We start from the raw sequence: 25,840 nt of genomic DNA on the forward strand, positions 1-25,840 counted from the left end.
CGCAGGTTCCCGCAGGTGGGCGGGTTCCTGCAGGTAGGCGGGCGCCCTCCACCGGCCTCCCAGCCAGGGGCTTCGACTTAAAGCCACAGGGCTCTGCGGCGCCCAAGGTTCCTTCCCACCCATCAGGAGTGAGAAAAGAATGAAGCAGCAGCAGCCCCCTGAGTTTCCTGGGGTTGGCCCTCCTGCTCCAGAAAGGGCAGCCGTCCCTTTTATATGTTCTGAATATCTGATCCCAAATCCTAGAGACCAACATCCCCCGGGAGTGCTCTGCCAGGTCCAGTACACACGGAAACAGAAGGGAGGTGTGGGAATTCTTTGCTGGACAAGCCTTGGGGGGCAGGGGGGCAGGGGAGGGCAGCACTACCCCCCCCACATGACCCCCCAACCCCCCCCCCCCAAGATCTGGACTGTTTTATCCTGAGCTCTGGCATCAGAAAGCACAGAGTTCAAGTCCCAGCTGCGTCACCTGCTAGCTGGGTGAGCCCGAGCAGCCCCTCCACCTCTCTGGGTTTTGCAGATGCTAACGCGGACCTCAGAGGGTGGGGGCGAGGAATAAAGAGATAGCACAGGCCAAGGGATTTTTCCACCAAACTGGCTCCTGACCAGGGAAAATCCACCCTCCCAGATGGCTTTCATCAAGACAGAAGAACAATACCAGGGACATGCAAAAGGGATTTTCTGTCCCATCCCAGAAGTGATAACAGTTCCAGGGGGGAAATGTCAGTTCCTCCAACAAATACTTTTTCAACAGCTGTCATGAATTTCAGACTCCTGTAGCCCTTTGAGCTTCTTTCCTTCTAATGTCTAATAAAATCTTAACCCCTCTTAGATTGTAAGATTATTAGATTATGCAAGCCTGAGTTTTAGTGGACAGGACAAACAGCCCCGGGAGCAGGGTGTGTAAACTGCTATCATGGAAAATGCAGCTTCCCCACCCATGACTGTCCTTAGAAAGGGGGCAACAGGGCCACATGGGGATAGGGGTGCTACTGGCTTCGTGAGGATAGAGGCCAGGGATGCGGCTAAACACCCCACCCCACAACAAAGAATTCTCCAGAGCAAAATGTCAAGAGCACCGAGGTTGAGAAACCCTGGTCTCCTTAGGAGAGTGCAGAGCTTCTATGACTTGAACAGTCATTTGTGGACAATTCCCAAATCTGTGTCTCCAGCTCTGACCTCTCAATTGCCAATACTGCCTCTTCAGTGCTCTGGAAGGTCCATGCACACTTTCGATACCCAACCAAGCTCCTCATCTTTTCCGCCGTGTCTCCCTGCACCTGGGTGATACTCCCCATTCTAGCAGTTTCCCAAGCTAGGAATCCCAAAGCCATACGCCCCATATAATGGGCCATCACCAAGTCTGATCGTTTCTGGGTCCTGTCTTTCACACCCACTCCTTCCTTTCTTTGTTAAAGCCAGCATGACTGGAAAATTCCAGCCAACACCAAACTGACCTTTCTTTCCCCATGCATTCCACAGGGCTGCCTGTTATCCTCCCCATGTTCCTGCAGGGAAAAGCCCAAGCTCCTTGGTGTAGCAGTCAGACTGTTCTGAATGTGCCTTTCCAAGCTTATCTTCCATGAGACTCACCTCCCAGCTTGGGTCACACCAAATTACTTGTCCTTCCCCAAATGCACCGTACAATTTACAGCCTTTGTTCGTGTGGACTTTTCTCATGATGAGTGAAGATCCTGCTTTGCTCATCACCACCTATGGAAATTCTATTCATACTAGAAGATGTTGCCTCTTCAGAGCAGTTGTAGGGTTACAGAAAAATCATGCCAAAAGCACAGAATTTCCATATCCCCCCTCATCCACTCAGTTTTCCCTATTAACATTTTGCATTCGTGTGGCACTTTTGCTACATTTGGTAAACCAATGTTATCACAATTATATTCACTAAACTCCATAGTTCGTATTAGGGTTCACTCTCTATGTTGTAAGTTATATGGTTTTTTATTTAACTGTATTATGATAACTTACATGTAACATAAAATTTCCCATTTTTTAACCATTTTTAGGTGTACAGTTCAGTGGTGTTCATTACATTCAGTGTTGTGTTACCATCACCACTATCTATTACCAGAAATTTTCCATCACCTCAAACAGAAACTCTGCACCTATTAAGCAATAACTCCCACCCCTACTCCCCACCTCAGCACATATTTCATAAAACTAGTATCATGGAATATTTGTCCTTTTGTGCTTGACTTATTTCACTCAGCATGATGTCTTCAAGATTCATCCATGTTGTAGTATGCATCAGAACTTCATTCTTTTCATGGCTGAATAATATTCCATTGCTTTTATCACTTTGTTTATATCACATTTATTAATATCATTTTGTTTATCCATTCATTCTTTGATGGACACTCAGTGTTCCGGTTTGCTAATGCTGCCAGAATGCAAAATACCAGAAATGGATTGGCTTTTACAAAGGCGGTTTATCTGGTTACACAGTTATAGTCTTAAGGCCATTAAGTATCTGAGGTAAGGCATCAACAACCGGGTACCTTCACTGAAGAATGGCCACTGGCGTCCGGAACATCTCTGTTAGCTGGGAAGGCACGTGGCTGGTGTCTGCTTGCTCCCAGGTTGCGTTTCAAAATGGCGTTCTCCAAAATGTTGCTCTTGGGGGGTTTTGTCCTCTCTTAGCTGCAGCTCCTCTTCAAAATGTCACTCTCAGTTGAACTCCTCATATACGACTCCAGTGATCCAATTAACACCAACCCTGAATGGGCGGGGTAACACCTCCATGGAAGTTATCCAAGCGTTTCACTCACAGTTGACTGAGTCACATCTCCATGGAAACACTCAATCAAAGAATCTCAATCTAATCAAAGCTAATATGTCTGCCCCCACAAGACTGCATTAAAGAATATGGCTTTTTCTGGGGGACATAATATATACAAACCAGCACACTTGGGTTGTTTCCACCTTTTGGCTATTGTGAATAATGCTGCTGAACAAGTACCTGTTCCGGTTCCTGCTTCCAATTCTTTGGGGTATATACCTAGAAGTGGAATTGGCATTTGATCATTATATTTTCAATGTTCTGAGGAGCCACCAAACTGTTTTCCACAGCGGTGCCACCATTTTACATTCCCACCTACAATGTACAAGGGTGCCAATTTTACTGCATCATCTCTATTTTCTGCTGTTTGTTGTTTATCGTTTTATGGTTTGTTCCTTTTTTTTTTTTTTTTTAAGCAATACCATTGGGTGTGAGTAGTATCTCATTGTGGTTGGGTCCCCCCCCCCCCAGGATATTAAAGGTGTACATCACAGATTCAAATGTGGTCTTACCAACTGTCCAAGATAAGGTGACACCATGGTTTGTGTAAAGATTACAATATAAACTTCTTTCCACAAAGGAAAATTGATATCTCAAAGCCACCGAAGTGACATTATAACTTCAGTCAAGCATTAAAAAGTTCATTACCTGAGTATCCAATAGCAACTGGGTTTGAAAGTGAATTCAAGTCTGCAAATAGATTGAACCAGGCTGACATGTCTTGGCTACCATTGTTGGAAGTGTTGAAAGCTCCAGTAGCATGAAAGCCAAGGTCAAAGTGTTGTGAAAGAAGGAATCTGGAGGAATGACCAATAGGCTTGGACCCCATAAAATGTGCTTGGGATGTAAGACTGGCATCGAGGCTCCCAAATGCAGTCTGGCATTTTTGGGTAAATCTTCCAGTACTTGAAGAACTAAGACTTAGGAGGTTGAGAAATGAGAATTTCTTCTCAAAATCCTCTCCTTTCAGGAAATCTACAAGTAGATAGACCTTTTGCAACATTTTCAGAGTAAGAAAACTAAAGTGCTCCAAATTCTCTCATTTGGAAATTTTCTCCTTGTGATCTTTGGTTGCTGGTTCACTTCTCAAGCTGGCTTCCCCTTCTACTAGAACTAACTTATTGAGGTTTTCAGTAATACAAGTGTTTTCTATTTGCTCTTCTTTATAGTTTTGGGTAAGCTTGCTTGTAGTGTCTTGTAGTCGCTTGAGAGATACAAAATCAGATGGGCAGAGGCCAATACATCACCCATGGATTTGGGACATCATTCAAGCTGTTTTTTCCCCAGAATTCAAGCAGTGTTCTTTGGTAGGTAGTGAGTGAATGAGATAACATATTGTAGTGACTAGCCTCAAGTAAATCCACTTTCTGACATATGTCCATCTTTAACTTGTCAGAAGAAGCTTTGCTATTTTTCAATTGGAGCTGTACTTTTCTGAACTTTTCCATTTGTTTTAAGGTAACTGGATCCAGTTCTTAGGACACAATTTTCATCCACAGCAGAGCTCCTCTGCATTCTGTGCATGCCTATTCCAACAGATTGTCATCAAGGTGTCAGATAACTGCCCTTTGAGTAGATGTTGCTGCTTCTTGCTTCAGATGAGACAGGGGAGTATGCAAGACTAATCTTTGCTTGGCTGAAGAACAGAGTACCTTGCCAGTGGCATCCATCATTTTGCCATCTTGAGTTGCATCCCATTCTGCTTGAAACTTTAAAAAGAGTTCTAGCTCACTGTCTTCCTCTGATATAACATGGAGTATTTGCTGATATCTCTCAGTTATCTTCGGAAGGTCTTCAATGGAGTGAAAAACCTCAAGTTTAGCATCAAGTTCAGCATCAGATGCCATCACATGCTCATCCTCTTTTTTTCCCCGTTGCTTTGATAAAGACCTGTTTAGTTTTCCAGGATTTCTTTCACATTCTGCTGACTATTGACTGGTTATCTTCTGGCCTGGGGTGCATAAAGGAATCCATGGAGTGAAGTTCTGAGGCTGAGAAAAATGTCTGAATCAAGGAATCATCAAGGTGATACTTTCTTCCTGGAGACCAGCTGCCAGTGACCCTTGACTCCTCTGCTGCACGGCAAGGCACATAGTGGTGCCTGCTGGTCTCTCCCTTCTATTCTGGGTTTTGTTGCTTTCAGCTTCTTGCTTCCATGGCTTTCTCCTCTCATTGTGGTTTTGATTTACATTCCCTTAATGGCTAACGATTTTGGGCATCTTCTCATGTGTTTATTGGCTGTTTTAATATCTTCTTTGGAGGAATGTCTTTTCAAGTGCTTTCCCCATTTTTAAGTTCGGTTGTCTTTTTGTTATTGAGTTGTAGTTCTTTACATATTTTGGGTATTAAAACCTTATCAGATATACGGTTTCCAAACATTTCCCCCCATTCTGTAGGGTGTCTTTTCAGTTTCTTGATAATATTCTTTGATGTACAACAGTTTTCAATTTTGATGAAATTCATTTTATCTATTTCCTCTTTTGTTGCTCATGCTTTTGGTGTCATATCTAAGGATCAACTGCCAAATCCAAGGGCATGAAGACATTCCTGTTTTCTTCTAAGAGTCTTATGGGTTTAGCTCTTATATTTAGGGCTTTGATCCACTCTGAGTTGATTTTTGTATACGATGTGTGAGGTAGGGGGTCCATCTTCATTCTTTTGCATGCAGATTTCCAGTTTTCCCAGTGCCATTTGTTGAAGACACTGTTCTTTCCCCATTGAGTGTACTTGGCACCATTTTTGAAGATCAATTGGCTGTAGATGTGAGGGATTATTTCTGGATTCCCAATTCTGTTCTATTGGTCTATAGGTCTATTCTCATAGCCCTTTGATCCTGATTTAATAATATCTTGACTTTCTACATTCTATTATTATTATTCTATTATTTCTACCTTCTTATATTATCATCTCTTTTCCTCACACTTAAACTCCTAGAGGAAAGAAGTCACAACTTAGTCATCTTTTTTCCTCTGCCAGAACTTGTCTAGTCCTTGGCATTTAACAGACTGAACTTAATGGAACTATCTAACTTTGAGCTGTCTCAGGAAAACTAGCTCAAATTTCCCAAGCTACACTGGATCCATTTGAGCTGGGGTTTGAAAGTGGACTAAGAGATCCATCACCTAAATAGATCTATGGCTTCCAAAATGACTTGGTTCACCTTGCCTCTTACGATGACCCAGAAGTGGGCCAGATATTGACTGAAGGATCACTGTTTAGTTTGCTAAAATTGCTGAAATGCAATATATCAGAACTGCATTGTCTTCTACATTGGGGGTTTATTAACCTACAAGTTTACAGTTCTGAGGCCATGAAAATGTCCAAATCAAGGAATCAACAGGTGATGCTTTCTTCCTGAAGACCAGCTACCATCGATCTAGAACTCCTTTGCCACCTGGTAAGGCACATGGTGGCGTCTACTGGTCTCTCCTTTCTCTCCTGGGTTTGCTTTCAGCTTCTGGCTACTGTCTGTGGCTTTCTTTCTGAGTTTCTGTGTGAGTCCTTCTCTCTCAACTTCTGTAGTTTTTGGTTTTTTTTTCACCTTTTATTTTGAAATATATTCAAAGTTATAGGAACAGTTGCAAAAACAATACAAACCCCATACACAGAACTCCAGCATTCCCTGACCCCCCCCCCGATACCCCGATCCACTAACTTTAACATGTTGTCACACCACTATCTCTTTCCCTCTCTCCCTCCCTCCCTCTCTATCTATCATCGATCATCTATTGCTCTGTCTTCTGAACATATGAGAGCTAGCTGCACACATCCTTGAACAAACACTATAATTCACATATACAATTCCCATGAACAAGAACACACTTTAATGCAATCCCATTAAGCACAGCTAAGAAGTACAAGAGATTCAACAATGATACAAAGCTTACATTCCATATTTCCTTTTCCTTACGTCTCAACTGTGTCCCTTTGAGACTCCTGTTCTCCATCCTCACATCCCATCCAGGGTCATCCCTGGCATTCAGTTGTCATCTATTTAGACTTTTTTTTTTTTTCCTCAATTGTGGAAACATATATACAGCCTAAATCTTCCCATTCCACCCCCTCCCTAGCATTCCATTAGTGGGATTAATCACATTTAGAATGTTGTAATGCTATCACCTTCCCACCATCCATTACTAGAAATTTCCCTTCACCTCAAACAGAAACCCTACACTCATTTCTTAACTCCCCATTGCCCCTTCCCCCATTTCTCTTAACCCATACTCTACTTTTCATCTCTATGGTCATATTCTCTGAAAATTTGTGTTTACTGTGGGGCTTAAAATTAAACTCTTAAATCCATAACAATCCTGTTTTTCTTTGATACCAACTTAATTTCAATAAGACACATAAACTATGTACCTATACTCCTCCATTCCCCCACCTTTATATAGTTCTTTCAAAAAATTACATGTTTTACATTGAGTTCAAAACCACTGAGTTGTCATTAGAGTTTGTGTATTTTATATCATGTAGGAAGTAAACAGTGGAGTTACAATTCAAAAATTATTGACTTCTATTTGTATTCCATTGTGGTCAGAGATTGTGCTTTGAAAATGTTCGATTGTTTTGTTGTTGTTGTTGTTGTTGTTTTTAATTTATTGAGGCTTGTTTCATGTCCCAGCATATGGTCCATTCTGGAGAAAGATCCGTGATCACTAGAGAAAAATGAGTGTTCTGGTGATTTGGGATGTAAGGTTCTATATATGTCTGTTAAAATTCTCTGTATCTCTTTCTCCTTTCTTTGTTTCTCTGTCGGTAGGGCTCCCTTTAGTATCTGAAGTAGGGCAGGTCTTTTATTGGCAAAGTCTCTCAGCATTTGTTTGTCTGTGAAAAATTTAAGCTCTCCCTAAAATCTGAAGGAGAGTTTTGCTGGATAAAGTATTCTTGGTTGGAAATTTTTCTCTCTCAGGATTTTAAATGTGTCATGCCACTGCCTTCTCACCTCCATGGTGGCCGCTGAGTAGTCACTACTTAGTCTTATGTTGTTTCCTTTGTATGTGGTGAATTGCTTTTCTCTTGCTGCTTTCAGAACTTGCTCCTTCTCTTCAGTATTTGAGAGTCTGATCAGAGTATGTCTCAGAGTGGGTTTATTTGGATTTATTCTATTTGGAGTTCGCTGGGCATTTATGCTTTGTGTATCTATATCGTGCAGAAGGTTTGGGAAGTTTTCCCCCAAAATTTCTTTGAATACTTTTTCTAGACCTTTACCCTTCTCTTCCCCTTCTGGGACTCCAATGAGTCTTAAATTTGGATGTTTTATTTTATCTATCGTATCCCCGAGATCCTTTTTGATTTTTTTCTCCATTCTTTTTTTGTTCTTTCATTTTCTGTTCTGTGGACCTCTAGGACACTGAGTCGTTGTTCAACTTCCTCTAATCTTGTATGATGAGTATCCAGAGTATTTTTAATTTGGCCAACAATTTCTTATATTTCCGTAAGATCTTTTTTTTTATTTACTCTTGCAATTTCTTCTTCATGCTCTTCTAGGGTCTTCTTTATGTCCCTTTTATCCTGTTCCATTGTCTTCTTCATGTCTTTTATATCCTGTGCCATGTTTTCATTCCTCGATTGTAATTGTTTGATTAATTGTGCCAAGTACTGTGTCTCTTCTGATATTCTGATTTGGGTGTTTGGGATTGGGTTCTCCCTATCGTCTGGTTTTATCATATGCATTAAGATTTTCTGTTGTTTTTGGCCTCTTGGCATTTGCTTTGCTTGATAAGGTTCTTTCAAGTTGTAAAAAAAAAAAAATACCAATCTAATTTTTCAGAAATACAAGTTGGTGGTGTACACTTTCTCCAACCAACCAGCAGATGGCGTCTGGGAGTCACCTATACCCCTCAAGTCAGTTTTCCCCAACTCTGTCTCTGTGGTGTGTGGGGAAATTATTTTTGTGGGGTTCTGTTGGTGAACTCAGTTTGGGTTTGTTGTTGGAGCCGTCCACCCTGAACATGGTGCATGCGTCTGGGTGGTCAGGGAGGCAGGGCCGCTTTAATATTCAAACCTCCCAGGTGTTCCCAGAGATTCAAGGCTATTCCAAGAGTCTAAGCCTTCATTTCAGTTTTGCCCCAGATTTTCTCTGTCGCTGACCCACAAACCACCGGCATTGACGTAGCATCCCTGGGTTTTCCGAGCGGGCCCCCCTTCTCAGCTGTGATCTTCCAGGACCCCTGCTGAGGGAAGGCTGTGCTATGTCACTAGTGCGCGCCGTCCCTCAAGGGAGGGCCTGGGCCGCCGGGCCGTGCAGGGGCGCTCTCAGCCTGATGCAAAGATTAGCCTATAATTCTTGACTGGTGTAAGTTCTGAATGAAAGGCAGGTAGTAGAGCTGGGCCCCACCCCTTTCCTCTTAGAGAAGATAAGATGCCCTAGGGGAAGGTCATTAGCATTTCAATGGTTTCTCTCTGCCTGTGCCACACCAGTCTGGGTCACAGAACTGGGAACTGAAAATGGCCAAGGCTTTCTCCACTGAGTCGAAAAAGGAACAGAGCTAGTCCAAGGCAACCCTCCGGCTCTCCAAGGTCAGTCGTCACCCAAAGCCTCTGTCTACTTGTTGGGGATTCGTACCTTGTACTGAGCAGTTCACACTCGCTAATTAAAACCCCAGTTGGAGCTGAGCTATATTCGCTTGCTGGGAGAAAGCTTCTCTGTGGCACCACAAGGCTTTGTAGCTCGGGCTGTGGGGGAGGGGTCTCTCGATTTGGATCCGCAGTTCTTACTTACAGATTTTATGCTGTGATCTCGGGGATTCCTCCCAATTCAGGTTGGTGTATGATGAGTGGACGGTCACGTCTGTCCCCCTGCAGTTATTCCGGATTATTTACTAGTTGTTTCTGGTTTTTTTAAGTTGTTCCAGGGGGACTACTTAGCTTCCACTCCTCTCTATGCCACCATTTTAGATCTTCTGTAGCTTTTTTGTGTGTCAGCTTCTCTGCGTGCTTCTTTGAATTTCATCTCTTATAAAGGACCCCAGTAAGAAAGTTAAAACCCACTTGGGACACACCTCAACTGAAACAACCTAATCAAACATTCCTACCCATAATAGGTCTACAGGAATGGACCAACTCCAAGAACATGATCTTTTCTGGGGACCATTCAGCTTCAAACTACCACAAACACTATTAGCCCAGTAATCCTCCTGACAAACACATCTGTCCCCAGTAATCCCTACTTTAATGTCTACTCCAAACATTTTTTTCTTTGGGATAGCAGTTCTCAAAGTGTGGTCCATGAACTCCTGGAGTCTATAAGGTCAAAACTGTTTCCATAATAATACTGAGATGGCATCTGCCTTTTTTACCGTGTTGACATTTGCACTGATGATGCAAAACCAGTGAGGAATAAAACTGCTGGCATCCTAGCAGGAAGGAAGACAGTAGCACCAGTCTGTCATATCAGTAGGCACCATATTCTCTGGCATTTCCAATTAAAAAAACCAATACCATTTTCAATTAAGACATCCTTGATGGAGCAGTAAAATTATTATCAATAAATATTGACCCTAGAGTACACATCTTTTTAATGTTTTGTGTGAAGAAATAGGAAATGGGCATACAGCATGTCTGCACACCCAAGAACAATGCTTGTCTCCTGTTTTATCCAAGAAAAAACACTTGTGCAATTAAGCAATTAGGCCACCAGTTCAACTAGCCTTTGCCCTTGTTTTGTTTGTTTGAGTCTACTGTATTTTTTTTTTTTAATGAAACATGATTTTACTTGAAAGAACGTCTGACAAACCAACCTTGGTTACACAGACTGGGGCATTTGGCAGAAATTTTTTTTCAAACACGAAAGGAGTAAGTTTGTCTCCTCAAGGAAAGTAACACAGTATCTGCTGCCAGTGATAAAATTTGAGCTTTCAAGTGAAAATTAGAATTTCGGAAAACTTGTATCTGCCACCTTGATAGGGTACAAAAGGCTGTGCTGATAAGATCAGTGATTATATTAAAATTAAATGTGTGCTTTCTGAAATGCGTTAACATTTGGAAGATGTACATAATTCAGTGAATCAATGTTTTCAAATGACCATATGTATGATTTTATAAAGTCACACATGAGTAAAAGACCCAAGATCCATTCAAAATGCAAGATACATCAGTGACTTTAATATAGTAACCCGTAAAGTTCACTAATATGGTTTCAGATTCCACACTGCATCTAACCTTTAAAAAAACTACCATTTGTACAGTTTAGGTGTGGTATCAAAGAACATCCACAATTACCTGTAAAGGCTATTAAAATGTTTCTATCTTTTCCAACTAAGCTATCTGTGAGGCCGGATTTCCTTCACATTACTTCAATCAACATTTTGAAACACATCGAATACAGAAGCAGATATGAGAAGCCAGATGTCTTCAATTAAGCCAGGCACTCAATTTTTTGAGTGTGGAAAACACTTACGTTTCACAGAAATGTTATTTATGTAAACAGGGAATGGGTTTATTGTATTTTTTAGTTAATCAATACCTATTTTAAAAATGTCTCAGTATAAACGTTTAGCACAGTAAGCATCGAAACAAAGCAAAACTCTTCGGGGTCCTCAATAATTTTCAGTTGTGCAAAGGGGTCCTGAGGCCAAAAATGCTTGCAAGCCGCTGCTCTGGGACTCTGTCCTCTTTCATGGTGGCCCGTCGTGGAGCAGTTCTGTTCAAGACTCACCTCTCTAAGCACCTTGCCTGACCCACCACACTCCTCTCACTGCCTGTTCTGCCTCCTTTCTGCCTTCAAACCCTCGTGCTGCTCGCAGGTTCAAGGAGAGAAGGTGGGGACTGGGCGCGCTGGCTCTCGGGCGGGCAACCCTCCAGGTGGTCCTCTATGCGGCCGCCCGCAGGGACCCTCCATCCTGGGGGCGTCTGATGGGAAGGAGGCACCGCAGGAGGTTGGGGGAGCCTCGGGCCTCCCTAGAGTCGAGAGAGCGGGGGACCTCGGAAGGTTTCCGGGGTCAGTTGTGCAGAGCTCAGGAAGCGGGGCGGTCGGAGGGCACCGTCGCCCCTCCGCTGCTAGCAGACGAGAACAACGCCTCCCTCACCCACCGCCTTAGCCCGCGACTCCCCGCTCCGCCCCCTGCCGCCAAGCAAGGAGAGCGGCGCCGCCGGCCGCGGCCTTTCACGACAGTGCTGGTGCTTTCCGGCAGGCCGCCTGGGCGCTGACGCGTCGCGGGGGCGGGGCCTATGGGAGCGACCCCTGGCGGCCCCGAGGTGGAAACGCTGTGGCGGCGTCATGGCTGGGGCTGCTCAGTGCGCGCGGGTGGCCCCCGGTGCAGGTAGGTTCTGGGCCCCGTCCCGCGTCGCAGAACGAAGGGGCAAGGACCGCCCAGCGGGGCCTGGTGAAGGCAGCCTCGGTTGGGAAGGGGCATGTGGAGCGGGGGCTGTCTGCAGCGTCGAGGTGATGATGCGGCTAGAGGGGCTGTCGCCTGACAGGGGTCCGGGGGCTCTGGAGGATCCTGGCGTGCGGGGGCTGCAAGGAGGGAGGTTTCTTGTAGTCGGAGGTCAGTGGGGGGGCCCAGGTGAGCGAAAGCCCTGGGAATGGTGGGGTTGTGAGGTATGTGCTGGGGGGAGGAGCCCATTTTAAAGCTCCCCCTTTCCTCCCCCCACCTACACTACAGATAAAGTACAGAGAGACAAGGCTGGACAGGCCCCAGGGCTCAGGCAGAGCAGCCGGATGGGGAAGCTCTTGGGGGTTGAGTGGACAGATGTGTCCAGCTGGCGGAGGTTGGTGACCTTGCTGAATCGACCGACGGATCCTGCCAACCTGGCGGTCTTCCGTTTTCTCTTTGGTGAGTCCGCTTTCCGGGAGGGGCCGGTTTGGTTGGAGGTGGGAGAATGGCAGTCATCCTTTGTCCATTATTTGGCTATTACGGGCTTAACTCCCTTTTCCTTTGAGCTGAAGTTATTGATATAATGGAAGAGGTCTGTATGGAGTTTAGGATCCAACCCCACTTTGTCTCCTGAGACAATGGACAGCAATCAAACATTTGGGCTGTGACTTCCTAATCCAGAGCTTCCTAATTTCTAGGCCACAGCAGGTGTGCTTGGAATGGTATTACGGATGTGATGAAATATTGATCCCCTCAGCCCAGCAATGTTCTGCCAGGGACAGTTTTGCTCCCTGGCGGACGTTTGACAGTGTCTGGAGACATTTTTGGTTGTCACAACTGGGGTGGGGGGACTGTTGGCGTCCACATAGGAGCCAGGAATGCTGCTAAAGTCCTATAATTACAGCCCAGGGTAGCCCCTCCTCACAAAGAATTATCTGGCCCCAAATGTGAATAGTCCTGAGGCTGAGAAACCCTTCTTTAACTTAAAGCTGAATTTCTGACCTGAGTAGCCTCTTCTTTTACCCCAGTGTATGTTGTCCAAATACTACTGTTTTCTGCGTGTGCTAGGAAGCAGAAAAAGTTGAGAAGTACCACCTTAGAGTACTTCTTTTGGCCAGTAGGACATATCTTTATAAATATTGAAACCTTAATCGTTTTTATAACATTTCATACCTTTTTTCATTTCATCCTCACTATAACCTTATAAAATGTTAGGTGCCTCCTTCCGGAGATTGGGAATTGGTTCAGTGAGCTGCAGTGGCTGTCCAAGGTCACACAGCTGCCTGACGCCTTGTATAGAGTAGGTACTCAGTAATTATTAGGCCCAGGATTAGGAAAAAAAGTCTGACCCAAGTGCTGGGCGCACAATCCTGGGTTCCACCACTTCCTTAGCCAGGCCTCACGGGCTCGCTCCCCTCACTGCCTCCTCAGGCCTGCTGATGCTGCTAGACATTCCCCAGGAGCGGGGCCTCAGCTCCCTGGACCGCAGGTACCTGGATGGGCTAGAGGTGTGCCGTTTCCCCTTGCTGGATGTCCTGCGTCCGCTGCCACTGGACTGGATGTATCTTGTCTACACCATCATGTTTCTGGGTGAGGGGAACTGTGGGAGAAAAGGGAGCATGCACTGGTCTGCCTAAAACCCAGAGGCACAAAGCATGCTGGTGAATGACCAAAGTCCTGGACTGCTTATCTCCCTTCTTTGTGACTCATCCTTTCATGCTGTTTACCCGTGTGTCGTTGGAGCTGTGGCCCTGTAACTCCGCTGCTTTTTAAAATGTTAAAATAACACTTAATCTCCCTTTAGTTTTGCCTGCTTAGAAAATGCCTGGTGACTTTTCTCAGTCCCACCCACAGCCTGTCCCAGAGGAGTTGGGCTGGTGGTAACCCCTTGACCTCTTGATCATCTCCCCCACAAATCCCAGGGGCCCTGGGCATGATGCTGGGCCTGTGCTACAGGATAAGCTGTGTGCTGTTCCTGCTGCCCTACTGGTATGTGTTTCTCCTGGACAAGACGTCGTGGAACAACCACTCCTATCTGTATGGTTTGTTGGCTTTTCAGCTGACGTTCATGGATGCACACCACTACTGGTATGAGTCTGTGGGGCTGGGAGGGCAGGCTTGGCTGCGTCGGGATGGCTACCAGAGATAGGGACCTAGCATTGTCCTAGAATTTGCCCAACAAGCACATTTTCAACCATATTTTGCAAAGTGTGGTTATGCGGGTGGCACTTTAATTTGTGTGGCTTTGGGGACGAGGGGTGGATCAGCCAGGTTGGGGCGCTTGGGATGACAAAGAGCAAAATAGCTCCACTCCCACCCCTTCACCCTTTCCATATCTCCCCAGGTGCCTTGATCTAGCCACTTCCTGTAACCCTTAGAAAGAAGAGAAAGCCAGGCATAGCAGTTTTCAGATCCTTCGAGGATGGTCATGTGGAAGAGGAAGCACACTCTCTGTGGTCGCTCCCAGGGGCCGAGTTAGAACCAAGAGGAGAAGTTGCTGTGAGGCAGGGATCGTGTCAGAAGGAGAGGCCTGCCAGAGCCGCGGCAAGGCTGTCCTGGAGGAGGTTGCCCTCTGCCTTCTCTGGCTTGGAGGACCAGCTCTCAGGGGAGGCGGAGAAGGGGTTTGCAGACAGTGGCAGGTCAGCTGACCTCCAAGGACTCTGTGCATTGTTCACTGAAAAGCCGATGCAAGTTGGCAGAAAGACGAGTATAGAAAAAAAAGCAGATATCGAATTTGTCGAAAATTTACGTCATTATGTTTTGCTCCTTAATACACAGATATGAGTTCCCCTTTTGTAAGCCTGGAAACTCATTCAGTTTGGCCAGGTCTGGTCGTAGAGTATTACAAGGCAGTTTTGATAGGACATCCCTGAAAAGCTCCATTTTTATGACTTGGAAAAGAGACCCGTCTCTTAACGAGGGCTTTCCACATGCCGGGCACCCTGCTGAACACTTGTAGTTTTTCCTCCTTACAACCGCATGAGTCCACAGTGCTGAACCCATTTTAGATGAAGTAACTGAGCCTCAGGGAAGCTAAGGACATGGCTGTGGTCACAGAACAGGGAAAAGGCAGAAGTGAGAGTCCAGGTCTCCTTGATCCTGTCCTCAAGTGCTCCTGTCCTCAAGTGTAACCCTCTTCCTCTCCCAGTCTGCCTCATCACTCACCAGCTTCTTGAAAACCTGCTTTACCTCTGCCTCCCCCATACTCCCGGTCCCTGCAGCCTGGGCCTATTGTTTCTCCCAGGGTACGTCCTGTTAGCAGGTACCTTCTGGCGCTGCCTCTTGGCCTCCAGGCCTGTGGAGTGTCAGTGTTTTGTGTTAGTCTACTGTTGAGTATTTTGTTTTTTTTTTTTAATGCAACATATATTACATACACTTTTAGCTTTTCAAACATGCCCTCAAATTCATTCCCTTTTTGAGTAATTTCCTAGCATTGTAGTCTTTTTCCTGATTTGATCCACTAGCACACATTTGCTGGCTGCCAGCAGCTGACACTAAACTTGTGATTATAGCTTACCAGTAATATTTCCTCTTGTAACTTAGAATAATCACAGTTACAGTTGGCTCATATAATTCTAAAGGCCTCAGAAGAGCCCAGAGAACCCGAGAAGACGTGGGTGATGTTCCTGGGAGAGAGAGGATTATCCCATGTAGAAGTGCTAGAGATGGGACGGGACCCACAGGTCCCCTCAGTGCTCTCTCCCCCGCCCCGGGCAGGTCTGTGGACGGCCTGCTGAGTGCCCGGAAGAGGAACGCACACGTGCCACTCTGGAACTACACAGTGCTGCGTGGCCAGGTATGGGCTTCAGGAAGGAGGGAGAAGCTCCTTGAGGGCCACCTCCTTGCCAGGCAGCACTCTTCTCAGCCTCCCTGGTTTTTCTCTTTTTTTTTTTTCCCCTTTTGCTGGAAAGCCAGGCTGACTTTTCCAGTTTTTCCAATCCCCTAACCTCTGAGTTCTCTCATGCTGTCACAGGAAAGAACAGAGCTCTGACCCTGCTAGATTAGCATCCTCTTGAGGGAAAGGCTCATGTTTGTGGTTCCTGACTCTTTCCCAGGTGCCTGGAACTGGTCGGGTTGAAAGAGTGTATATCTGAAATGAATCAGTGAAGGGGCAGAGCTCCTTTTCCTTAGGCCCCAGACTGGGATCAGAGCTCACTTTATTCTTGACTGTAGAAGACACAGTTCTTTTTTTGTTGTTGGTTTGAACTTGATTTTACGTTTTGGGTTTGCAGATCTTCATCGTGTACTTCATTGCGGGTGTGAAAAAGCTGGATGCAGACTGGGTTGAAGGCTATTCCATGGAATACCTGTCTCGGCACTGGCTCTTCAGCCCCTTCAAGTAAGGGCTGGTCAGGGCAGAGGCCTCGCTGAATCCCGGGCACAGAGCTGGGTGTGCTTGCTCTCCCAGCTGGTGGAACGGCTGCAGTTCCTGCTTGGCCTGAATTTGCCACAGGCTTTCGTCTGTCAACTCCTACTCTTTCTTTTCAGCAGAAGGCAGAATCAGTGATATGACAAGACAGAGGCCCAGCTGCCCCTGGGAGACTTGTGGTATCAGCAGGAAAGGATGGAGAAGAAGTAAAAAAAGAAAGGAAAGAGCCAGAACCAGGTGGCTCAGTAACTGAGTCAGTGCCCCCAGCAGTTGCCCCTGGTAGTGCCTGTGTCCTTGGGCTGCCACCCAAACTTCTTGTCAGGGTTCTCGAGCAGTGTACTGAGGAGACTGCAGAGTCAGTGTCCCTGCTCCATAAACCATTTGTTTCGATTGGCTAAAGCTGCCAGAATGCAAAATACCAGAAATGGGTTGGCTTTTAAAATGGGGGTTTATTAGTTCTCAAATTTACAGTTCTAAGGACATGAAAATGTCCCAATTAAGGCATCAGTAGGATGTTACCTTCTCTGAGGAAAGGCGGATGGCATCTGGGGCTCCTCTGTCACATGGGAAGGCACAGGGCTGGAGTCTGCTGGGCCCCTCCCAGGGTTAGCTTCTGGTTTCTGTTGCTTTCTCCAGAATGTCTCTGGGCTTCTATCTTAGCTTTTCTCCCTCAGCTCTTATGCATCCTTGCTTGTTTCTCCCAGCGCATTTCTCTCTAAGCATCTGGGGGTCCTCTCTTAACTTCTCTCCTGGTTCTGGTTTCAATGGCTGTCTCCAAAATGTCTCTGGGCATTTTCTCTCTACATATCTCTGGGTCCTCTCTTAGCTTCTCCAAGGCAAACTCTGGGCTTCATCTCTTAGCGTAGCACCTCCAGACACCCCTCTGTCTGCATCCCCAAGTGTCTGGTCTTTGACAGCGCTGAGCTCCCTCTCCCTGAGCTCTCTTAAGGATTCTGATGAACTAAGACCCACCTTGAATGGGTGGGGGTCACATCTCTACAGAAATAATCCAATCAAAAGAGCCCACCCACAATTGGGTGGGTCACATCTCCATGAAAACACCTAATTTAAAAGAGCTCACCCACAATAGGCCTGTCCCCACAAGAGTGGGTTAGAAGAACATAGTCCTTTTGGGGTACATAACAGATTCAAACTAGCACATCATGATCACCAACTCTTGACAAAACAGAAGTTCACCTCTCTTATTTCTCTCTTCTCCTTTCTTTTTTCCTCTTGTTTTACTTTGGTCTTCTTCCAATTACTTCCCAGTTCCCAAGGCTTGACTTCATTATTACGTTAGCCACTGGGAGGTCTATCCTTGCTTACTACATAAGGTCTCTTCAAAAAATGTGGGCGCCTAAAATACGTGAAATGAAAAGGGGTTAGAAAACTCCTTTGTGGTGTCCCCTCAGGAGTTGTCCACCGCCCATGAGGGCAGGTCTTTGGCAAGGACGTGGTGGCAGAGGCATTTGTGCTGCGACTGTGCTGTGAAGGCCGAGTTCTCTAGTGGGCAGGTAACTGACCTGTGTGCTTCGGATCTGTAGGCTCGTGCTGTCCGAGGAGATGACGAGCCTGCTGGTGGTGCACTGGTGTGGGCTGCTGCTCGACCTCTCCGCCGGTTTCCTGCTCTTCTTCGATGCCTCGAGACCCATTGGCCTTATCTTCGTGTCCTACTTCCACTGCATGAACTCCCAGCTCTTCAGCATTGGTCAGTGCCTGTGGTCTGCCAGGAAAGAGGACCACAGGCTTGCAGGGAGGGACCAGCCAGAGGCATTATGGGGCGGCAGGGGAGGTAGCGGGAACAGGAGCCAAGCGAGCCAAACGCAGTCCCTGTGAGATGGGATTCTTTTGGGATGGGAGGGTTGGGGCTTCTGGACTCAGTGTATTGTGTGGTGAGGAATATCTGGGGAGCACAAGTATTTTATAATTCAGAACTTTTGTCATTGAAAGTGGGACGCCTGGGAGAGCTTCCTGCAGGAAAGGGGCTGATGGGTTCCCCAAGTTCCCCCCAGCCAAGCTCCCGAGATGCCGCTTCTCTCGCCGCTTCCTAGGTATGTTCCCCTACGTCATGCTGGCCAGCAGCCCTCTTTTCTGCTCCCCTGAGTGGCCTCGGAAGCTGGTAACCCTCTGCCCCAAGAGGCTGCAGGAACTGCTGCCCCTCAAGGCCGCCCCTCAACCCAGTGCTTCCTGTGTGTATAAGAGGAGCCGGACCAAAAATGGGCAGAAGTCAGGGCTGCGCCATCATCTGGGAGCCGCCTTCACCCTGCTCTACCTCCTGGAGCAGCTCTTCCTGCCCTATTCCCATTTCCTCACCCAGGTGCGTGGGGGCTGAGGAGGTGCCGGAGTTGTCAGCAGGTGGGAAGAGGCTGGCTTTGTGGCGCCTCCACGGTAGAGCGTCACGGTTGGAGCAGATGCCCTGTCTGCCCCCCCTCCCAGGGCTATAACAACTGGACCAACGGGCTCTATGGCTACTCCTGGGACATGATGGTGCACTCCCGCTCCCACCAGCACGTGAAGATCACCTACCGCGATGGCCGCACGGGCGAGCTGGGCTACCTCAACCCTGGGGTGAGCTGTCTGAGGCCAGCAGTTACTGCTGCTCAGAGCCTCTGGAGCTCTAGGGTCTGGTTGGGTCCTACAGCCTGGAGTAAAACGAATGTGGGTCTGCTTTGCCTTGGGTCGAGATAGGGCAGTTTCATTTGCTTCCTCAAATGGAGATTCTACCTTTAAGATTTAGGGAAGGTCAGTACCCCTAGCCCAGCGATGGAAAGTTCATCCCCCTACAGGCAAGCCGAGTTTTTTTTCCCAGCCACACTGGGCAGCTGGCAGGGATCACTCTGTGCCGTTGACCGTGCATGCGCCGTCCGGGAGGGTGACACCGGTGAGGTGGGACTAACATGAGGGTTTGGGGCAGGTGTTCACCCAGAGTCGGCGCTGGAAGGACCATGCAGACATGCTGAAGCAGTATGCCACTTGCCTGAGCCGCCTGCTTCCCAAGTACAATGTCACTGAGCCCCAGATCTACTTTGATATTTGGGTCTCCATCAATGACCGCTTCCAGCAGAGGTGGGCAAGAGGAGCAGAGCACAGGGGCTCCTTCCGTCAGGATGGACCGCCCGTGCTCCCCAGGGTGGTCCTGCTCAAAAGGCTGTCCTCGGGTGCACGTCCCCACTGGTGCGGTTGTGGGCATCGCAGATGGCTTCCAGCAGGGGGCAGCATCACCCAGCAGAAAAGTGAACTTTGAGGCTGTTGGCATCGCGCCTTCTCCCCAGGAAGCCACTCACCCCCCTTTCTTCCCAGGGCTCCCAAATCTCTTTCCCCCGCCTCACTAACACAAGGTCTTACTAAAGGGTGGTCTACGGGAACTCTATTTCATGCATGATCTGTCTCTCAACCTACAGCTTCTCTAATTAAAAGAAAAAAATTGTAAACAAAAAATCTCTTCTGCACCCCCTCTCTGCCCAGGACTGGCCGTAACTTGCTGACCTAAGGCCGTTTCTTCTATCTGGAAACCCTGTTCCCTCTACCTAGAAATAGAGGTGAGAGGAACAGGGCTGGAATCCTGGCAGGTGGGTGACCGTGGCTTTCTTCCATCAGGATTTTTGACCCTCGTGTAGACATCGTGCAGGCCGCCTGGTCCCCCTTCCAGCGGACACCCTGGCTGCAGCCGCTGCTGAGGGACCTGTCTCCCTGGAGGGCCAAGCTCCAGGAGATCAAGAGCAGCCTGGACAACTACACCGATGTGGTCTTCATTGCGGACTTTCCAGGTGTGCAGGGAGGGGAGGAGACCCTGGCCAGGAACACCGCATGCAGTTGAGAGGGGTGGGGGCAGCGCTTTGCACGGCTGAGGGTGGTGGCAATGGCGGGGTGGTGGCTCCATCTGGCTGGGAGTGAGTTCACCCTCGCCCTTGGCAGGGCTGCACCTGGAGAACTTTGTGAGTGAAGACCTGGGCAACACCAGCATCCAGCTGCTGCAGGGGGAGGTGACTGTGGAGCTGGTGGCAGAAGAGAAGAACCAGACTCTTCGGGAAGGAGAGAGGATGCAGGTGTTTTGCTGGGCTTCAGAATGGCAGAAGGGTTAGATGAGCAGAGTTCATTTATTTCAGACTCATTGTTCCGGTTCGCTAATGTGCCATTATGCAAATACCAGGAATGGATTGGCTTTTATAAAAGAGGTTTATTTGGTTACAGAGTTACAGTTTTAAGGCCATGAAGTGTCCGAGGTAAGGCATCAACAATAGGGTAATTTCACTGAAGAAAGGTCATTGGCATCCATGAAACCTCTGTTAGCTGGGAAGGCACGTGGCTAGCATCTGCTTGCTTCAGGTTGTGTTTCAAAATGGCGTTCTCCAAAATGTCCATGTCAGCTGTCAATGGCCATCTTCAAAATGTGTCTCAGCTGCAGCTGCACTGAGGTCCTTCTGTCTGAGCTCTTACAGGGCTCAGGTAAACGAATCAAGACCCACGCTGAATGGGTGGGGCCACACCTCCGTGAAATAATCTAATCAGAATTATTACCCACAGTTGGGTGGGTCACATCTCCATGGAAACAACCTGACCCAAAGATTCCAACCTAACCAACACTAATATGTCTGCCCCCACAAGATTGCATTAAAGAACATGGCATTTTGGGGGACATAATACATCCAACTGGCGCACTCGCAGAGGTCTACTGTAGCCATGCTGCAGAGAAAGCCAAGGCCTCTGGGGCCGTGAATGGCCTCAGCCAGGTTTCTAGAGGGTGGTTACTTCCAAATCCAAAACACAAGGAGAAGGAAGATGCCGGGGCAGAGCAGGGAGCCCTCGGGCTGGCTTGGGCGGGGTTAGAGAATGAAACCCGCCCATTTCTTCCCCTTATTGCAGTTGCCTGCTGGCGAATACCATAAGGTGTATACAGTGTCACCCAGTCCTTCCTGCTACATGTACATTTACGTCAACACTACAGAGGTGGCGCTGGAACAAGACCTGGCACATCTGCAGGAACTGAAGGAGAAGGTGGAGAATGGAAGTGGTAAGCATGTGAGGACTTGAGCCCAGGGAGCTCCCAGTCACAAGGAGCCAGGGTTGTAAATGAGGGTCTCATCACTGAAGAAGGAACTTGAAGCCTCTGGCTGGTGGGAGGGGAGTTCCAAGGGGGAGAATGGTCAATCGCTCAGTGATTCCTCTTTTTGCTACCTTCCGGGCAGAAACAGGGCCCCTACCTCCAGAACTGCAGCCTCTGCTGGAGGGGGAAGTAAAAGGAGGCCCTGAGCCAACACCTCTGGTTCAGACCTTCCTTAGACGTCAGCAAAGGCTCCAGGAGATTGAACGCCGGCGAAATAGCCCCTTCCACGAGCGAATCTTTCGCTTCGTGCTGCGAAAGCTCTATATCTTTCGCCGCAGGTAAGTGTCACCCAAAATGGTACTTGTCATCACCATCAGAAGTTTGCAAACTGGGAAACGTTTCTCTGGCGAGGGAGGCACCAGGGACTCTCCCAGGAAAGGACAGCTTAGCGCTAGATGTCTCTCACTGTGCCTCTCGTTTCACGGAAGAATAAGTAGCCTGGGTTTGATAGCCTGCTGGCTTGGTCTGTCTCACCCCACCCTGGCATCCTCACCTGGGCTGTGTGAAGGAATGAGGTGCCCTTCCAGATGGGATGTGGAAAGTCACTGGGGGGAGATTCTCATGTTTGCTTGGGTGATAGAGGTAGGACCAGGGTCCCCCAGGGGCTGTGGCAGGAATTTCTCCTGAAACAGGAGTTGGGAGCAGGTGGCCTCTTTTCGCTTTTTCAGCTTCCTGATGACCTGTATCTCACTTCGAAACCTGGTGCTGGGCCGCCCTCCCCTGGAGCAGCTGGCCCAGGAGGTGACCTATGCAAACTTGCGGCCCTTTGAGCCAGCTGGAGAGTCAAGTCCTTCAAACATCGAGTCTTCAAATCCTGAGTCAAATTCTGCCCCTGACCACTCAGAGCTCTGAGTGGGGCCAGATCTTCCTTAGGTGGCAGATGTGGGGACAGCAGCCAGGTGCAGGGCCACCACATCCGCACTGGACCTGGAGGTGGAAAAATCGTCTCAGATATTCTTTATATATATTTTTTGTCCATAACTTGTTAAAATTTGGAGATGATAGCTCAGAGGAGCTAAAAAAAATTAAAGTGCGAGTACGTTTTATGAATCCAAGGTTGAAGGGCCAGGAGGAAGTTTGAATCAGTGTCCTAGAATTCACTGTGCTTTGAATCAGTGTCCTAGAATACAAGTGACTGGCTCCTAGAGGAGAAAGTTCAGGTGCCACAATGAAAATACCAGCTCGCTCTCCTCAGGCACGCTTCACGCCGGGCACCACGTGAAGCAGGCCTCTTGTGTTATCACACTGACTCCCCACTTTACAGTTGGGGAAATCAAGGCTGAGAGGTAATAGAATTTGCCCAAAGACACTCAGCTAGGAAGGGATGGATCGTTGGTTGGAAGTCAAGACTGACTGGGGGCCTGTGCCCTGCCTCTTGGAATTTTCAGAATCACTGTCAATAAGTTCTGAAATAATGCAGCTTAGTATGTGTTCTTTCAGTGAGAAGTACGATTAGGAGGGAATCAGTTTTAAATATGCACAGGGTAATTAATTTTATGTTTACTATAATTCCGGCTCCTTCTTTGTTCCTGTTGTCTATAGAGCAGTAAGTTCTTTCCTACCAATTATGAGAATAGTTGGAATAGCACCACCAAAGTTAAACTAGTAAGAATTAGGTGATTGGTGGTTGCATTTCTCTAAAATTAAGTATAAGTTTTACCCTTCTAGCCTTTAGTGAGCAGAAAGTGATGGAAATCAAGAAGTAATCAAACTTGGTGAGGGATCAGGGGATGTTTTGCGGTCATTTTGGAGGTTTGGATGCAAGGGTGATTGAGAAGCTCCTCCTGGAGTGGAGGTTCTCGAAGGCCTGGCACTGCGCTGGGAAGCAGGACCGCCCTGCCCTCTGCAGGCTTCTCTTCTTGTGCCCACTGCTCCACAGCCGCTTGCCTTGGACCATGGTCCCAGGGCTCTTCCCAGGCTGCTGCCTTGTCACTTTGCACATTTGGGGTGATCATGTCCACTCTTTGGTTTCTTTGCTGACCCCTAGACTTTTATATTTAATTAGCTTCCCTGGGTATCCCACAGGGCCCTCAAACCCAGGCTATCCTAATTAGAATCATCTCCAACTCAGTCCTGCTTCTCCTTTATTAGAAAGTAATAACACCCTATACTTTTTTGGGACCAAGCCATAGTTGTCATTCCTGACATTTCTTGTAATTGCAAATCTCATCAGTTCTACTTCCCATCAATTGAGTCTGTTCATTTAATCTCTCCTACCTCTGTGTCTCTCTAGCCTTTACTTTGGAATCTCGCTTCCTACTGGGGTCTGGTTACCATCAGACCAGGGCACGGTCAGCCAGTTTTGCTTGGCACTGTGTCCTTTGCCAGTAAAGTCAGCTCTCCTGTTCCCCCAGGTCCTTGCCAGTTTGCTTGACCGGTAAGAAAAGCAGCTCTTCATTTTGGGAGGGGAACTCTCTTGCAAAAGGACTTTTCTTGATTATGGGCAAGGATGCTATCTTCCTCAAACTGTTGTGTACCACCTCTCTGACCCATTTCTGCTATGAAAATATTGGGGTGGGATGGAGAAGAAAGGTGGCCATCTAAATGCTGGTTAAGACGAGCTCTGTTGGGTGGCATACAGCTGGGGTTGTTCAGGTTGCAGGAGGCATTGCCCAGTGCCCCTGCACCTGCCCTGGGAATGGGCTACCAATGTCATTTTAGCCAGAGGGCTTCAGTACTAATCCTGTTCCTATCCTTCCCCCAGCTTCTGGATCTTTCCTTTGACCCTGACTGGTGTTACCACCTTTGAAGTTTTCTAGAAAAGCAAGTGAAATACCCATTTTCTAAACTAAACAAGTTACATAATTGACATTCCCTCGTCCAGGAGTCTCACACTTCGTGCTTTCTCACCCACCTCCTTGCACCCCCACTCCTCGGCTCTTGCTGCTCTCCCAGCCTGGGAATGCTCATCCACCTTCAGGTCTTTAGGAAACCTTTCACCCCAGGCTGCACAGGGACCAGTCCCCTTTAGAGTGAACTCGTTCCTGCCCATCTGCAAGTTCTAGGGTAGGTCTTCTCCCTCTAAAGTTTACCTAGCAAATAACACCTGTGGCCCTGTCCACCAGTTTAGAACCACCCCTCCCCACTCTCGTATTTGGCCAAGACGGGTATTACTAGCCTTTAGGCAAGCAGTGGATAGGCATCTAAAAGCTCTTTTTGCAAACTCGTTCTGAAGCTTCTCAGTGGCATGCTGGATGGAGGTTCTCAAATAGCTGAATCTTTGTTCCCACCCTAAGTTTCTAACCCTCCTGGCAAACAGGCCTAACACTTAAAAAAAAGTTGAACACATTTCATACCATAGATGGTGGAAAAATATTGCATATGTCACCTGTCTACAGGTTAGCCCCTAGCCTTGTGGATAGTTTACAACCAGTGTTACTCAGTGTGGCCAATGGACCTGGACCATCTCTGTAACCAGTGAAACTTAAACTTTTGGAATCATAGCATTTTCACTGTAATTTTATGTTGAACCTAATAAATTTTGAGAAACTGTCTTCCCACGGTTTGAGAACACCTTTTAAACTACTGTGTACTCATCACATTATCTGGCTGCCCATCTATATAAAGGGAGTAGCACTAGTATACCACTGGCAAAGACAGAATGCAGCCTGGAACAAAAGTGGGAGGGTATGGAAGTAATAAGACTCCAGGACATCTATCTTGACAATGACTCGGGTCTACCCAACTCAAGCCATTCTTGGGCTAGGACTGAAGATCTTATTTCTACACTCCTTTCAAGCGTGAAACCAGCTTTGTTAAAAGAAGTGAGGTATAAAGTATCAAGTTACAATTTAGGGAATGAGTATGATTACTGAATCGTTACTTCTTTTTACTTTCTAGTGTATTATAAAGAGGGATATAACCTCAAATCCGAGCTGTAACCCAGCTGCCTTAATCTCTCATAACAATTATGTAATGACAGCCTTTGTTTTGGAATTGTCAGAGCTTTATGACTGGACCCCACTTGGATCCCCTGATCATTTTATGATCATGGAGACAGCCCATTTAATGTTTAATGAAGGACCTTGAGTCAGCCCAGAATTAACCCACCCCAATTCTAAAGCTATCTTAATAGAGCTGAATCTAACTAAACTACTTAAAAAATCCCACCCTTATTAAGGCCATCATTTTAACGTTCTGACCAAGCATTTAACCAGTCTGCGCATGCTCAACAATTTTCTCTCAACCTCATCTCAAGCCATTGAGCTCAGCATTATTGCAGTTCAGGGAAACAGTTCTAGGCCTGTAGGCTGTCT

General features: G+C 47.1%; 1 protein-coding gene and 1 pseudogene across 1 annotated transcript; one reads left to right on the top strand and one right to left on the bottom strand.

Moving 5' to 3' along the window:
• Window positions 1-3,419: 3,419 nt before the first annotated feature.
• Window positions 3,420-4,768, bottom strand: LOC119512718 (annotated as a pseudogene).
• A 7,182-nt stretch (window positions 4,769-11,950) lies between these two features.
• GGCX (gamma-glutamyl carboxylase) lies at window positions 11,951-25,078 on the top strand. Its single transcript, XM_037806593.1, has 15 exons — window positions 11,951-12,057; window positions 12,400-12,570; window positions 13,543-13,701; window positions 14,034-14,199; window positions 15,829-15,907; window positions 16,344-16,450; window positions 18,025-18,188; window positions 18,532-18,797; window positions 18,917-19,048; window positions 19,395-19,546; window positions 20,078-20,247; window positions 20,396-20,526; window positions 21,344-21,491; window positions 21,667-21,862; window positions 22,253-25,078. The coding sequence occupies exons 1-15, from the start codon at window positions 12,015-12,017 to the stop codon at window positions 22,434-22,436; spliced, it is 2,268 nt and encodes a 755-aa protein (XP_037662521.1). The 5' UTR covers window positions 11,951-12,014; the 3' UTR covers window positions 22,437-25,078.
• The last annotated feature ends 762 nt before the right edge of the window (window positions 25,079-25,840 follow it).

This window comes from Choloepus didactylus, chromosome 17, assembly GCF_015220235.1.
Source record: "Choloepus didactylus isolate mChoDid1 chromosome 17, mChoDid1.pri, whole genome shotgun sequence".
Taxonomy (NCBI): Eukaryota; Metazoa; Chordata; class Mammalia; order Pilosa; family Megalonychidae; genus Choloepus; species Choloepus didactylus.